The sequence below is a fragment of the Mustela erminea genome, chromosome 6 (genome assembly GCF_009829155.1).
Source record: "Mustela erminea isolate mMusErm1 chromosome 6, mMusErm1.Pri, whole genome shotgun sequence".
In the NCBI taxonomy this organism is placed as follows: Eukaryota; Metazoa; Chordata; class Mammalia; order Carnivora; family Mustelidae; genus Mustela; species Mustela erminea.
The window spans coordinates 7,720,180-7,737,467 of record NC_045619.1 but is presented as its reverse complement, the minus strand read 5'-3'; the positions used below and the strand labels follow the sequence as shown (position 1 = coordinate 7,737,467).

The following is a 17,288-nucleotide window of genomic DNA, read 5'->3' as shown; positions in this document are numbered from 1 at the left end:
GATGGCCACCTTCCCTCCGTAAGGCAGGCTGCTAACCGGCAAGATAGGGACTCAGATCTTCCTATTTTTTCTGCAAGTTAACTCTTATTTTCTTTCAACAGTGTCTTTAAAGTCACATTTTGGGGCGCCTGGGTGGCTCAGTCCTTAAGCGTCTGCCTTCAGCTCAAGTCATGATCTTAGGGTCCTGGGATCCAGCCCCCAGTCGGACTCCCTGCTCAGCGGGGAGGCTGCTTCTCCCTTATACTCTGCCCCTCCACTCTGCTTGTGCTCTCTCGCTCTATCTCAGATAAATAGAATCTTAAATAATAAATTTATCCGAAAGGAAATGTTGATTGGGCAAGGTTCTCCAACCTTGGAACCCCACCCCTTCACCCCCGTGTGGTAGGAAGACAAAATGGAGCTTGAAATCAAAGTGATCAGATGCCGGTGGGATTATACTCGTTCGCAACTAAAACACTCATTTAACCCTTTGGTTTTTCTTTTCTTTTTTAGAGGTTTGCTTATTTGAGAGAGCCCAAGCAGGAGGTGCAGACGGAGAGGGAGACGCTCAGCGCAGAGCCCTACGGTGGCGACAGGGGGCTCTATTTCACCGCCCTACACTAAGAGTTGGTTGCGCAATCTGCTGTGCCCCATAGTCGCCCAGGTTTCAAGTGCCTGCGTTAATACGACTCCAGTGCTGTTAAGATTACAAAAGCTAATGTATGTAGACGTACTTTATGTTAAAAAAAAAAATCTTCACATGTTCTAAAGCAAAGAACCAAAACTACAAAGAACGGGAGAAACCACTTTCAACCTCTAACGTAGGTCATACTGAGACACAAGGTCTCAGGACTCCAACTTCACGCTTCTGGAGTGCTACTGCCATGTCTTCTCCAGCTTCAGAACCATCTGAATTTCCCCTTCAAATACCCCTTGTGATAATCCCTGAGTGCTCACTACATGCCAGGCTCCATGCTTTATCATACCTATTACCATATTTACTGCTCAGGAGAGGGCCCTAACAATGTTTACCCTGTCTTCCCCCACCCCCCACAAAATTTTCTTAAAATATTTTAATCACCACTAGTCAAGATCTTTCCACTTAAACTCCCCTTCATTTAGGGTGGTGCTACTGACCACAAAGTAAGTGAAAGGTGAGCTGGGGACACGAGTAGATGTACGGTTGTTACGCTAGACCTCCTGTTGTAGAAATGGCTTCCAGGAATACTCTCAACACTCCCTAGGATGACAGAAAAGCGCAGGTCCAAACAGCAGATAAAAATAGTTTGCTGAGCCCTGAAACAGAGGTCAGTTATAAAATTTAAGCAAAAGACTCAGTTTTGTTTTCGCTTTTCTTTTAAAGCGAGAGAGATCACAGAGGGAGAAGGAAAAGCAACTTGGTGCTGAGCAAAGAACCTGATTTGGGGCTTGATCCAGGACCCTGAGATCATGACCCAAGCCAAAGGCACATGCTTAACCAACTAGGCACCCAGATGCCCCCAGTTTTTGTAAGATTTTATTTGAGAGAGAATAGAGCAGGGGGAGAGGAAGGACAAGCGACTCCCCATTCAGTGGGGCTCATCCCAAGACCCTAAAATATGACCTGAGTTGAAGTCAGACACTTATCTGAGCCACCCAGGTGCCCCAGATTTCTCATTGACTCAACTTGGAAGCACTCTCCTGTAAAGAATATACTGGGCTACATAGCATACACATTTATGATTATTATTTATATATATATTTATATGTAATTATGTATTTATATATTCTTCATATATTTTATATATTATTAATTGAATGTAACAGAACTGATCAGAATTCCCACTTGTAAGGCACAAAACCAGAGCAGGTAACATATCCTATGTATTCTTCTGCATCACAGCAATCACTAGTATTTTGATCAAGATAATATTTTCTACTGAAAACACTACAAATCATGAGCACACAGCAAAAAATGTAAAAGAGGGACCAGGGTGGCTCAGTATTTTAAATATCAGGCTCTTGATTTTGGCTCAGTCCATGAGCTCAGTCATGAGATTGAGCCCCACATCTGGCTCTGTGCTGAGCATGGAGCCTGCTTAAGATTCTCTCCCCGCTCCCCAGCTCAGCTCCACACACACACCCCCTTCTTACATACCTTCTCCCTTAAAAAAACAAAAAACTTGTATACCACATATTAAAGTTATCTCTATAGGGATGGCTGTGTCCTCAGTTAAGCATCTGCCTTCTGCTCAGGTCATGACTCCAGGGTCCTGGGACTGAGTACCACATTAGGCTCCTTGTTTGGCAGGGAGCCTGTTTCTCCCTTGGCCTGCCGGTCCCCGCTTGTGCACTCTGGCAAATGAAATATTTTTTAAATTAAAAAAAAGATTTTATCTATCATAGCCAGAGCATACAAGCAGGGGGAGTGGCAGAGGCAGGAGACTCCCCGCTGACCCAGGAAGACTGATGAAAGACTGGACTCCAGGACCCTCGAGTCATGACCTGAGCCAAAGGCAGACCCTTATTAACCCACTGAGCCATCCAGGCATCCCAAAACAAAAATTTTAAAACGAAACTATCTCTATAGTTGTGATTTTGAGAGATTTCCAATTTTTAAATTGCAATTTTTGCTTCCTTTGTTCTAACCATTTACTTTTATATCTTAGTATTCATAATTACACATCTTCCTGGAAGAGGGCTCCCTGAGTTACAGAGGCATCAAGTCCCCCACTACACAAATAGTATATAAAACAATTATGCTTGTTCTTTTATACCCATGCCATCACACACACAGTGGGCTAAAGGAACCTATCCAGAACTAACACATCATGTTTCTACACTGTTTCTAACACATCATGTTTCTACATCAGTGCTTCTACACTGGCAGATTTATGCACTGCAACCTGACATCCTAGTGATCTGGGGAGAGTGAACTACTTAAAGATCTCTTTATCAGATACCTAGATTTTCAGAGTCTCATACATGTATTTTACATTAGCTCTACTTACCTCCTTGCTACCGTTTCCTAATACTTAACAATTTGTTGGGATTCCACCAAAAAAGAATGTAAAAATCCTTAGAGACAACTTCATGAAAAGCTGTGAATTTATACTCCTACCAGCACTACACAAAAGGTCTCACTAAATTGCCAAGATATTTAAAACCCCCAATTTGACAGGACATGGTTTAAATTTACTCTATCAAAAGCTTAATGGCTATTTTAGTATTTGCTGCCTGTTTACTTCAGGGTATTTTCCTCCCTCAACTGAGCACTTAGTAGGTATTCGATATGTTGTAAATACTGAACTTTAAAATTATTGCACCGTAATTTTAAAACTAGTTTGTTCTTGTCCCCATTACTGGGCTTGTCACAAGTGCTCCAAGCACTTCAATTATGCTATATCCCTTACGACTTGTGTTGTGTGTGCAAATCAGTACACCCAATGATGTGTGATATTCCTTAATCAATCCTCTTCAAATGTATTTTATTTCCAATTTCTTGAATTCATGAACAATTCTGCAAGAAGCAACCTTGTACAGAGAGAACAGCAGAGCATTAAAGAGGAATACCTTTGAAGAACAAGCCTAGTGAGAATTCCAGCTCTGCAAATAATCAGGGGTGTTAACCTGGGCAATTTAGTTAAGTGCTTCAGTTTCCTCATTTATATATAAAATGGGAGTAAGAGCACTTACCGTTCTGGTCATTATCAGAATGGAGTCAATGCTTTCAAACTGATTACAGAGTACTTGGTACAGGCTAAGTACTACTTACCTAAGTGGCTACTTGGGTGCATTAATGTTAGATATTAGTAAAAATCTGTTTCTCCCTTATCCCATTAGGCCAGTATTTCCTAAAATGGCAGCCTGCTAGTTGTTACCCCAGGTCTTGTCTTCCTTTTGTAATTTTTTATTGGGCACATGACCATACCGCAGTGGACTATTTTTTAGCTTTCCTTTAAGGTAAATATGGTCTTGAGTAAAAAAACAAAGAGAAATGGGGTATATAAAGTAATAAAATGTTCTATGTGTATCAGAATCTCAGTATGTTTCCCTGGTGCCCTCTCCTGTTTCCTCAGGCTAGATGATGAGCATGAGAGTAAGCACTTTTGGCTCAGAAATGGAAACTACCTTCTGACTATGGCAGAATGGCTTTCCTAGGAACTGTTACCTGCAAGAAAAGTAAAGCTCTGTTTAATGTCTAAATATTCCTAGAAGTCACTGTTAACAGCATTTTATACACTGAAGCCTACTACGTCCAGCAAATAATGTTGAGTGCTACAGACCTAAGAGTAGAGTATCTGCTGGGGGAAAAAAAAGTGTGTGGGGGGGGTCAATATCCAGTTTGAAACCATACTTTATTTTTAATGTAGCTAGAAATCCAATAACTATATATTTTTAAGCAGAAAAAAAACTCCTTTACTTTTCCTTCTTACACCATTGTTAGTGCAAGAAAAAACACTTCTGGTTTAGAAATGATACTGAGTTTCTATGAAAATGAATGTACTTTGTATTTGTGGAACTTAAGAGCACAGGACACATTTTCAGAAGACCAATTTTACTTTTACCCACTTACGGTAATATCTGCAATGTTAGAATGTACTTAAGTAATATATAATTAAGTAAAAAGTAAATCAAATAAGGAACCCAAAAGGAACTGGTCTTCTTGGGTTATTCACAGCACACATTAGAAAATTCGAGAGAGAACACACATTACCAACAAAAAAACCACTGACAAGCTCAAACGCAAGTTTATATGCTGAGTATTTTTAAAGGACTTAAAAAGCATGCTCAGTTAGCATACAGCCTTTTCTCACTATATAACAGATGCATTTCTATTTGCTTGTATAAAGGGTTAGAACCTGAATCAACTTACTTATGACTTCAGAAATGTGCTATTTCAGAAATTATTCCATGGAATTTTCTTCACTGCTCCTACCACTGATTCTTCAAATAAGCAAAGTATAGAGGGTCTCATCCCTTGGCAACTGTTTTTGAACACCAGCACGTTAAATTGGAAAGGTAGAAACCTAGCGATTCCTAGTACAGTGCCTAGACTTAGTCTTAATTAATGTTAAGATTTGAATGTACAACAGAAAATCCATCATTTCTTTATCCTTGGAGGAGAGGGAAGGAAAAAAGGAGGTGGGGGATATGGTGCAGTATTCAAGAGCTGAATAAGAACACTCATAATGCCATCAACCCCACAATGAAGAACCATGGATCTCATCAATGTTATAATTCATACTGGATCAAGAAATTTGGTTCCCCTCTATGTATATCAATGAATTCAAACCTCATACTCTCCAAACTACGAAGATGAATAATGTCAGATAAACTCCAACTCCAACAGGTATTTCCTCAGAAGACTGAACATCAAAGAAAATCCCTCCTTCCAACATCTTCTGAGATGGTTCAGATCTCACCAAAGCAGAAACCTAACATTTAAATATGCAATCACTTGGCCAAGTAAGAAACTACAACTGTTATGGGTATTACCTTACATAATCACTGTATGTATTACATAGTAAACCCAGCATTACATATACTTGCACAATTATGCTGTGAATGATGATAATAGTGATGACGCCAGTGAAAAAGGACTATCTTTAGCCCAAAGAGTACTGGGAGGGGAGTAGGGGGGACATGAAAATAAGCAGAAAGCACACAAAGAGATGGGTATTTTCTGACCAGGAAAGGTCACTCTAAACACAGAAATATTAAAAAAAAAAAAAAAAGGTATTCCCTTATTTCCCCTATGTGGAAATAATGCAAACCATTTATTTTCTAGATCAGACAAGAACACAGCTAAGTAATCCAAGTCTACTGCAGCATTATAAAAATCATCCCTTCACCACAGTGTAAGATTTAAATGCATCTGCACAAGGGTGCACACTATATAAAAGGAGTAAGGTTGTTGCTGCCCTGCCAAGCACTTCTGGTCCCTACCCAGGTCCGACTGCAATACTGGTGGTCCCAATGGTTCTATCAAAATAAATTGTGTTTAAAAAATAAAGCATTTAAAAAGACAAGTCAAAATGCCTCAGAAACCGTATCTCCAACTCAAACTTCATCTATTTTAATGTATTATTTGCCTCCTACTAATAAACCTTTATTTCACTCGTTGTAACTGAGCAATGAATCTTCCACACTGAAATATCTTCCTTGCCCAATTAATCCAAAGGAAAAAAACTGAAATGATTAGTAAAGAAAAATGTAGGGACTAACACACCCTTTTAATATGTTTTTAAATATTTTTAAGGTTTAAAAAGTGTTTAAAGTTTGTAGTTCCTAGTAGGAAAACATTATCTGAATGAATACCCTAATGGCAAACCATTGTAGAATGTTTCAGTTGCATGGGGAGCAGACGGGTAGGGATTCTCTTCACAGCACCTCAGCTTTCTTCATGAGAAGGTCGGAGGTACACTGGTTTGTATTATTGCGACATCCATTAGGTGATCGAAGTTGCTTTTCCTTCAGCAAGGGCTTTATTTGTCAGAAGGGCATTATGCTTGACCTCCAAATTTGGCTGACAATTTACTGATGAGATTCATAACCTTTGGGTTGCTCTGATATTTTGACATATTCGCTGGGTTCTGGGCCACATCCTGGAAGGCCACCATAACTTCTGGATCCTGTGAAGAAAAGCAGTGGGTTTTTAGTAGTATTTAAAAAGACTTCTGTAGTTTTACAAGTTTAGTATCTGAAATCCTAGGTCTTTATTTAGACTGACAGTTTTATCATGTCAAGTTAATTGGGGTTTGGACAAGTACCTGAAGTATAAATATTACTAATGTGCACTTCAAAATCAAATGCCAATTATGTCACTTTAACTAGATAATGAAAAAAAGCATATACAATTTTGATAGAAAGGACAACTGAGTCATGAAATTCTACTTCTAAAGTAATATTACACTGTTAAGTTAACTAACTAGAATTTAAATAAAAACTTGGAACATAAATTACAAAAAGAAAAGAAAAGGAAACTGGATATAATCAAACTAGAAAAGGACAGCTGGATATAATCACACTACTAGAAACCAATTTTTAATAACTTCAGCCACTCATTCTGGAAAAAGAAAAAAAGAATTATGACTGCATAATTACCTATTTGGTAACAGATAAGTAAAACATGGCTAACACAGTAACCTTTGTCTTTACACACAGGATTAATTTAAGAAATGCCTTAGTGATACAAAGCCCAACTTTGTTCTTCCAAGTCTTACCTGCATGGCTGCAAGAACTTCCGGATCACTAAGAATTTCATTGAGCCCAGGCATTCCTGCCATTCCAGGCATCCCCCCTGCCATTCCAGGCATTCCTCCAGGAAAATTACCAGGCATCCCCCCAGGAAAGCCACCTGCAAGAATCAATGAATTAACTGCTTAGACACCAACCGTATTTTCAAGTCGTCTGATAGCAGACTATCTCCTTCTGATGAAAATCATACACGTACACATACATGTGCACATGCGAAGAACAAGGGGCTATTAAACACAAAACAGTCTAAACATTCTAACTGACATAATTATGTCAGTTATGTAACAGTTATGTAACAGGACATAATTTTACCTTCAAATTTTCTCTTAAAAAATAAGGCTGTAAATCAACTTTGCTACCTTCTTGATTTATTTTTTCCTAATAATAAAGCTGTTTAAAAAAAACAAAAAAACTAACCTTACCTTAAAACAAAGAGAAAGCTAACAATCCCTTGGAATAACAAAGTTAAAAAGTCTAATAAATCATCTTTGTCGTCTTATTTTCACGTTCTCTAACATTATTTGTTTCAATTTAAAGTTCTAATTTGAAGACTTTACTTGTTTTTGTTTAAACTATATTCCTCTAGATCATTCTTTTAAGTACTACATGAAATGCTTGTTATAACACATTGTGGCTTTCTACCTCCACCCTAGGCAGATTCCAAATCTCTGAAATAAAAATCTGCATTCTTAGTGAGCACTCGTGGTGTTTCTTCTTTCACTGAGAACAATGCTCTAGCAAAAGAGATTTAATTCTTCCAGTATATTTTTAGATTATAAACCGAAATTATCTTCTACTCAGGTTTTCACTACCATAAACCCTTTATGTCCACTGCAGATATTCTGAAATCACAATTATGCCAATACAGACATCATAAAGGGAAATATACATTACCCTAACATCCTACAGATCAAGGGTGACTATATGTAAGCTATTGTAAAGAAATACATATAACAAACTCATTTCTACCTGGCTCAACAATTTACAACATGCTCATAAATAACTAACAGTCACAGGTAAGGGGATCTAAGAGGGCCTGAAAAGAATTTCCAGTTTCTCTTGCTGTCCCTACTGACTTTGAAAAACTAGTTTCTGCCCATAAAATAAATTACTGGCCCAAGGCAACAAGAGTTAACCAGGACGCTTATCAATTCTAGATAATAAAATATTATTAACAAGGGGCGCCTGGGTTAAAGCCTCTGCCTTCGGCTCAGGTCATGATCTCAAGGTCCTGGGACCGAGCCCCACATCGGGCTCTCTGCTCAGCGGAGAGCCTGCTTCCTCTTCTCTCTCTGCCTGCCTCTCTGCCTACTTGTTATCTGTCAAATAAATAAATAAAATCTTTCTAAAAATTTATTAACAAAAAATACCACATAACAAAAAATTACCTCTAGTACTAATCTACACTAGTGGTTGTTTCCTAAAGCAAAAATACCAGATAAAAGATTATTTCTACTTTAAGCAGAATGTAAACTATGAACTGCAATTTATTTTCTTACTTTTTTCTTCAAACAGCAAGTCATCCCCAATATATATTCTCTCTTTTTAAAGTTGCTTGGCACATGACCTTTTTAGAATAAAGGCTACCTTTTCTAGCCTCTGCCATGTAAATTTATGTTGTAGCTAGTGGCACATAACCACCAAAGGGTGTGTAAATGCCTCTGTAAACCTTCCTTCAGAAAAAGCTGGTTACTACTGAAATAGTTGAAGACAGCTGATTCCCCATTAGAATTAAAACTTTATAAAAATCTCTTCCTGGTCTTTAAATTTCCCAGTCTCATTTAGGAAGTAAATTGTTCTTGAAGTGCCTTTTTAACTGCTCTTCTACTTGTACCATACAGCTAGGCCTCTGCTATCATTGAAGGCTTTGCCCCCCTAGTAATTTCCCATCATTTGACATTTATAAAAAGGAGCTTGTATTTATTTTTACACTAGACCCAAATATTTTTTATGCTTAATAATCCCACTATAGTGCTTTAACCTAGTGTATCATGAATTTCAATGTATAACAGAATAAAATCCCACTGTGACAATTGAGAAATACTTAAAATACATCATATTCAATTCACAGTCTCTTAGAAAAGTACAATGCTCAGACCTCATTTAAATGTTAACTATTATAAAAATGTGTATTGCTCAAAGCACGAGGAAAATAATATACTGTATTTCTACTAACATACAACCTTTAAAGGAGACTCAAACTTTCTAGAGGCTAACATTCTAAAGGCTTTTCAGTATTCCAGGGACTAATAGCCCTAAATATAATAGACATATTTGAGTCCCCAAATCAGAATATTCTCCAATTATTTACAATCCAAATAGTTTTAAATTTTCTTTAAAAATACCTGGGAAAGAGCCATACTGAGCTCCTGATTGTCGTCTGGCTTCTTCCTCCTTTAATACAAAGAAATAAAGAAATCATATAGTGTGGTGCTGGTGGGCAGTCTACGGTCTACCCGTATCCTACCCATGCAAAACCATGAAAAAATGATAAAAAATTTCAGCTAGTCAAAGGACTTAAGAGAATGACAAGTTTCAAATGCCAATACTGAGCTAAAGGACACATACCCCAAAACCCCTTTCAAAATTTTCCAGATAGGTTGTCAATAAGCACTACTTTTGGTAATAATACCAAGTAGTGTTTTACTTCTACTAGAAGCAGGGAAAAAAACACCTGGAAAGCAATTGACAGTACTGATGTCTGTCTATGCAAAGTGTAAATTCTAAACGTTGTTAAACTCCAAAATGAAACCACACGGTTAGATTATGAAGACTGCCAATGACTTTTGTTTTTCAACTTCACCTTTTCCATACTTTCTCTACATAACTTAACACACACAACCACGGTTTACGAATCTGTTACTGTCAGCAAACAAAGTAAAAGAAAATATATATAAATTTCCCTCATAACTAGTTATGAATTCATAAGGATATATAAATGTAAAAATTACTTCTGAATATAGTTAATTATAACCCCAAAAACTAAGCATGATGCTTTAAAAGCATTTAATATTAACTTTATATCTTACTAAATTCATTCCATATAATTACCAATTAGTTTTATGGACTTAATTAAATATTAATATTTAATATTAAATGACCAAAAAATCAGGCAGTAATGCTATATAATTATAATATAGCTTTATATCCTTTTATTTGACAATATTAGAAGTAACTAGATGAGGGTCCCTGGGTGGCTCGGTTGGGTTGGGCAACTGCCTTTATTGGCTCGGGCTGTGGTCCTGGAGTCCTGGGATTGAGTTCCATATCAGGCTCCCGGCACCATGGGAAGTCTGTTTCTCCCTCTAAGCTCCCCTCTCAGGCTCTCTCACTCTCTCTCTCTCTTTCCCGCTCTCTCCCAAATGAATAAATAAAATCTTAAAAAAAAAAAAAAAAAGAAAAAAGAAAAAGAAATAACTAGATGAAAACTGATAGCATCAAAATGCAAAAAGTTAATATAGAAAAAAACCAAGGAGAAACACCTTAAGAACAGTAACAATATTGTGGATGAATTATGAGCAACTTTTTTCTAAATTTTATGACTTTGTTGGGGTGCCTGGGTGCCTCAGTGGGTTAGAGTCTCTGCCTTCGGCTCAGGTCATGACCTTGGGGTCCTGGGATGATGGAGTCCCGCATCCGGCTCTCTGCTCAGCAGGGAACCTGCTTCCCTCTCTCTCTGCCTGCCTCTCTGCCTACTTGTGATCTCTGTCTGTCAAATAAATAAACAAAATCTTTTAAATTTTATGACTTTGTGACTAAAAATTAAAAAATAGAGTCTACTTTAAATAGCTATGAATTCACTATTGGAGCAAGAGGAATCCTAAAATTCAACAAATTAGGGCAAGCATCCACAAGAAAACAAGTAATACTGACAAGTTTTAATTACCTGACCAAAAAATTTTCCCAATTTTAGGAGGGCACAAACAAGAATATAATATAAAATGGTGATATGTAAGCTTGCTTAGGAATTTAAGAACAAAAATATCCCTACAAACTAGAAATAATGAAAGAAAGGAAAACTCTTTAAGTAGTATAACCCTACATAACTGAAGCCAGCATTAAATAAAAGCCAGGAATTAGAATGATATCCTCAAACTCTAATCTACTTTATTCCCCTTTAATGGTTTAGCTACAGAAACTTTACCCTCTGGGCTCTCTCGTGTTCTTCCCGAGCCTTCTTAACCCTTTCTATTCTTTCTTTGATCTCTCGCTCTTCACGTTTTCGCTCGTATTTTCTCCGATGTTCGGCAATTTTCTGGGCCTAGGGGAAAAAAGCCACAGAAAAAATGTTTTCTTTAAAAGCTCAATAAGGACAACCCAAATCACCAGTTTTGTTAAAGATCATTTTTCTTTGTGGAGAGGTGTTAAATTCAACAAACAGTTCTGAATAATGACAGGTTTACCTTATAGAAAAAGACCTTACATAACTCACACTTTAACAAGTCCACTGTGAAATAAAGGAAAAGAGGCCAAGACATGAAGTCAGAAGTGTTATAAATTTCAAAAAAGTACTGCAAGGATGACAAGTTTTCAAATTTGGCCAAGGGAAGGTAGAGATTGGAAACGCATACACCAGTCATTTGTCACAGTCTAACTACACTCAAAATTTTCTCATCCATAAAATGAGGGGGGCCAGGGAAAAGAAATACTTAGTATCACAGAATGTTATAAGGATTAAGTGATAATATATGTACTAGGAACCAGCACATAGCCTGAGCCAAGTATATGGAATCCATTATTCAGAAAATAAAGTAAATGTAAGTCATATTCAATTATTACTTCAGCTTATTATTATTTTTTAAGAATCTATGTTGAGGGGTGCCTGGGTGGCTCAGTGGGTTAAAGCCCCTGCCTTTGGCTCAGGTCCTGGGATGGAGGCTCTCTGCTCAGCAGGGAGAATGCTTCCTCCTCTCTCTCTCTCTCTCTCTCTGCCTGCCTCTCTGCCTACTTGTGATCTCTATTTGTCAAATAAATAAAATCTTAAAAAAAAAAAAAAAAAAAAAGAGTCTATGTTAGACCATCTCTCATCATAACCTTACTGGAGTTAGCCCTGTTATGAGAGGAAAAGAGAAATCAAAAAGTCTCTGAATGTAGATACGTGAAATTCAATAAGGTTTCTATACCTTATAACCTTTAGGAATAAATTCTTGGTAGTATTAACACCCCACAAAACTGAAGATTTTACCATGTAAATGCATTAAAATTATTTTAATAATTACCTTTGTGTAAAACAGAGTATTCTAGAGCTTTTGAAGTCAATATTATCATTTTAAAAAGGATGAAACTTGCTAACTTCCACAAGGCCCTCAGGCTTTACACAGTGGCTGTATATACCTACAATAAACAAGGAGACCAGACACAACCTTGGGTCATGTTTTATATGTTTTCTGTTTTTTTCCCTGCTGTAAACCTGACTAATGCTCCCTTTCCATTTCTGAATTTCTGCTTATAACTCTACTATAGGCTTGCAGATGACAAAGTAACAGAGCTTGCTGTAACGCAGCATGAGAAGTAGGCTTGACAACCTACTGACATTACCTGAGTTGAGCACACACTCAGTAATTACAGATGAAAATATCCAAACATTTCTTTGTATCTGTTTTGCCAGTAAATTACTGCCAGGAGCTAAGTATGAGAGCCACAGAGCACCACAGTAATGACATTCCCTTTCTCTGCTTGAACATACCCTCGGTTGAACTTCTTTCAGCATCGCACTAGCATCTTCATCATAATCCAGTTTGCAAGCAAGGGCAAGATCATGTGCTGCTTCTTCCCAATGGCCCAGAAGTCTGAAACAGATTATATTAATTTTAGGGGCCTTTTATACACATCCACTAATGTGGTGGTGTCTTTCTTCCTTATTAAAAAAAGGAATTGTTACAGAAGAGGTTTAAAGTTAAAATATTTGAACTATAAATTTTCTTATACCAATTCAATTATTGTGTTCTACTCTATAAAAACTTGGGAGTTTAACTTCCTCGGCAACTATAAAGCTGTTTTGTAAAAAACATTTAAAAACTTAAAAAATTACTTTCTTAATTCAATATAAAATTTTAAAAATTATGTAGAACTCCAATTTTCAAGCTCATTCAACAATTTCAACTCCTTAACAAAGCATACACTACATGTGTGCACATTTTACTGAAAGAAGAGAAAAGGTGAATCGGGAACTAAAGGCTGGTGGGAGAAGGTAAGAATGGAGTAGAGGGGACAGCAACGGAAATGAGACTTCTCTGGGTATACCTGTCCACTCAGTTCTGACTCGTTAAATACGCAAATGTTTTACACATGTAAAGAAGAAAATTAAGACAGAATTAACAGAAATAAAGCAACCCCTAAACCTGAATATAAACAGGAAGGGAAAGAAAATTAAGTAAAAGCAGTTTATCGCACTGAGCATGCAGTACGTAGAAAAAAAGGTAACCTATACATATACATGTACACTTAATCTATTTATTTACTGAGAAAGTGAGTGTGCACTTTGGTGGGAGGGAGAGGGAGAGAGAGAATCCAAAGCTGGTTGCACAGGGCTTGATCCCATGATCCAGAAATCATGGCTGAGCTGAAATCAAGTTTTGGATGCTTGGAAGGCGTAGGTGGCTCAGTTGGTTTAGCGCATGCCTTCAGCTTGGGTCATGATCCTGGGGTCCCGGATCGAGTCCCACATTGGGCTAACTGCTCCGTGGTGAGTCTGCTTCTCCCTCTGCCTCTCATTTCCCCTAGTTTGTTCTCACTCTCTGTGACAAATTAAAAAATCTTAAAAAAAAAAAAAAAAAAAATTCAGGACGCTTAACTGACTGAGCCACCCAGGCACCCTGAAAGTCACATAACTTTTAAAACAGTATTTTGACTGTGTATCTTAAGTGGGATATATTCTAAGGTTAAACATGGCAACAAATATGAAAACATTCAACTTTACCTAGAATATTACTTTCATGGAATTATAAAACAATTTCATGTTATCATAGAATAACACAAGTAAATATATATGGATAAAGACTCTGAGTCTAGGAAAACAGTCTTTAAAAATGCAAAAGGGAAACAATATTAATATGGATTTTAATTGAATATATCAGTATCAACTCAAGATTCCATAAGATCCCCTAAAATCATTATTTAAAAAATATTTTATCTGGGGCACCTCGGATGCTCAAGTCAGTTAAGCATCTGCCTTTGGCTCAGGTCATGATCCTGGGGTCCTAGGATGGAGTCCAACATCAGGATCCCCGCTCAGCAGAATCTGTTTCTCCCTCTCCCTCTGCCCCATCCCCTGCTCATCATGCTCACTCGCTCTCTCAAATAAAGTCTTTTTTAAAAAATTTAAACATGTTTCTGTTCACTGAAATAACAGAAATACTGATACATCACAGGCAACAAACACACCTATGGCCAAACTTTGGTTTCTGTAAATATAATGCTCACAAAAATGAATGCTGGTGTCTTTGAGAAGTGATTAATTCGGAGTCTGGGACAATAAAAACGTAAGATGAACTCATGCTACCTTGCACGCGAAAGCAAAAAAAAAAAAAAAGGGCAGCAAAGAAACACTCAAAGACTACTGGGGTCACACCGCAACGCATGAGCTTTCTGACCTCCAGAGCAGAAATACATCTTTTTCTAATCTTTCATCTCTATCTTTGACAGGTGTCTTCATAATCACTAGGGCTCCTTTTGAGTAACCTAATAAAGCTGTCCCAAGCATATCCATCTTCATTTCCATCCATACTTGGGAGTACAACACCCTTCCAATTCATGTCACACTTAAGTGTCACTGGACATCTCATCCTCAAGTCACCAATACCCACTTGTTTAACATTAAGTTCAATTTCTAGAAATGATGACTAACCTAAGATAAATTCACCTCTTTACTGCCCCCTTTTTCTGATTTTTCAGGTGACCTAGCAGCAACAAAAATAGTATGAAAATAAGGAATTCCTTCTTCTATAACATATCAGTTATTTAATGTTAGATTACACAAAGAAAATCTAAAACTAAGAGAAAATTTGTAAGGCTCGGCTCTTTTTTAGAAACAATTTTGATCCTTACCTTAAATTTGGCTATACGTGGTCAAAAACACCTAAACAGTGGTTCTCTTTGTAGGAAAAAAAAGAATTTTTATTTTCTTATTTGTTCCTTATGCTCTCTCAATTCTTCATATTAAGCAAATACTACTTTGAAATTAAATCCTTAAGCAATTTCATTTTTTTCAAAGCGTATTAAAACGTCAGATTAAGGTGCCTGGGTAGCTCAGTCATTAAATGTCTGCCCTGGGCTCAGGTCATGATCCCAGCGTCCTAGGATCAAGGCCCACATTGGGCTCTATGCTCAGTGAGAAGCCTGCTTCTCCCTTTCCCACTCCCCCTGCTTGTGTGCCCTCTCTTGCTGTGTTCTCTGTCAAATAAATAAATAAAATCTTGAAATAAAAAAAAAAAAAGATTTAAAATTTAAAGTTCTGAAAATAATGAATTCTGTTGTTTACCTATGTGCTTTCCCGCGCCACTTATAAGGCTGAGCTGAATCAGGATTTATTTCAATAGCTCTGTCACAGTCTCGAATGGCAGCATTTGGCTTCTGTAATTTGATGAAGACACTAAAAAAATAAGTGTGATATTAAAAAGTATTCATTTCAAACAGTAACACCTTTGGGATAACCACAGAACCAATTCTATTTAAATAAATGAGCAGGAATTCTTCATGAGGGGATTCTTTTTTGTTTATAGCTCTCACCTGGCTCTCTTGGCATACAGAATGGCCAAGCGAGGATTTAGTTTGATGGCATCTGTGAACAAGTCAATGGCTTTCTGTAGTTCACCTGAAGTAAAACAAGTAGAGAAATAAAGAATAAAAAATTTTAACAAAAATGTTGACCCCTTACCCTACTAGTCTTCCACATTCTTCTTTTAGTCCAATTTAAAAAGACTTATTCTAAATTAGTATATAAAAAGGCTCCTCACGGACACCTGGGTGGCTCAGTTGATTAAGTCTGACTCGATTCTGGCTCAGGTGATGATCGCAAGGTTGTGAGATCGAGCCCTCCGTTGGGCTCCACACTCAGCTCAGTCTATTTGGAATACTCTCTCTCCCTCTCCCTCAGCTGCTTCCCATGCTCTCTCTCAATAAATAAATAAAATCTTAAAAAGAAAACAACAACAACAACAAAATGGCTCTTCAAAGCAAGTCTTACCACATCTATATGGTAAATCACTCAAGATAGAGACAATTTTTGGATACATAATTCCCTAGCAGAATACCACATTCTTAGTAGGACTCATGATATTTTTTACACTTAAGAAAAAAATAAAAGGATAAAAGAGAAATCAACTTAATCCCATTAGTTCTCTTTTATCCAAAAGTTAAAGGATAAAATTAAACTTATAAAGGAAATATACTAAATTTATAGGGTTGATTAAAAAAATTACTATCTGAATTCACAGGAATGGTGCAAAATTCAACAAAATTAGAATTCATGAAAAGCCTGTAACTCTCATTTTAAATTCATTTATTGTATCCTACTCTCAGTTAGCTTCTTTGTGCATAAGTGCCTTCAGTGAAGTCGCTGAACAAATAAAACATACTATACAATTAGAATAATTCTTTGCATGAAGACTTAGTCCTGAACACAGGAAACATGGGGATGGGGGGGCAAGACAAACACAGAATTTTAAAGTAAATGTCACAGTTCACTTTGGAAAATACATTTACCCAGCTAGCAAATCTGTAAAAGACCTTAGGAGAACTCATAAAACAAAGCACAGAACAGAGTCTTACTAAGTACTACTACAGAAGCCTGTTCCAAATTATTACACTTGACTAACAGTTCACTTCTACCATGTTAAAAACTGAACTCTTAATTCCAACCCTATCTCTAAAATCTATTTCTCATCCTTATATTACAAACTAAATAAATGGATCTTCCATTCAATCTAGTTTGGAGGTTAGTGACTTTTCTGGAAAGGGCCACACAAGAATTATTTCAGGCTTCGCTGACCATTAACAATCATAACCATTCAACTCTACTACTGCAGTGGGGAAGCAGCCACAGACAACAAGTTAACAAATGGGTGTCACCA

General features: G+C 37.1%; 1 protein-coding gene across 1 annotated transcript in view; it reads right to left on the bottom strand.

Annotated features, from left to right (window-relative positions):
• Nucleotides 1-4,452: 4,452 nt before the first annotated feature.
• Nucleotides 4,453-17,288, bottom strand: part of ST13 (ST13 Hsp70 interacting protein) — a 32,244-nt gene continuing 19,408 nt past the window's right edge. The window contains exons 6-12 of the mRNA XM_032346168.1: nt 15,946-16,030; nt 15,698-15,808; nt 12,905-13,007; nt 11,363-11,479; nt 9,564-9,612; nt 7,185-7,318; nt 4,453-6,593 (exon numbers count right to left, since the gene is read on the bottom strand). Of these exons, the coding sequence (XP_032202059.1) occupies nt 6,465-6,593; nt 7,185-7,318; nt 9,564-9,612; nt 11,363-11,479; nt 12,905-13,007; nt 15,698-15,808; nt 15,946-16,030 (728 nt within the window). The 3' untranslated portion in view covers nt 4,453-6,464. The remainder of the gene's footprint in view (nt 6,594-7,184; nt 7,319-9,563; nt 9,613-11,362; nt 11,480-12,904; nt 13,008-15,697; nt 15,809-15,945; nt 16,031-17,288) is intronic.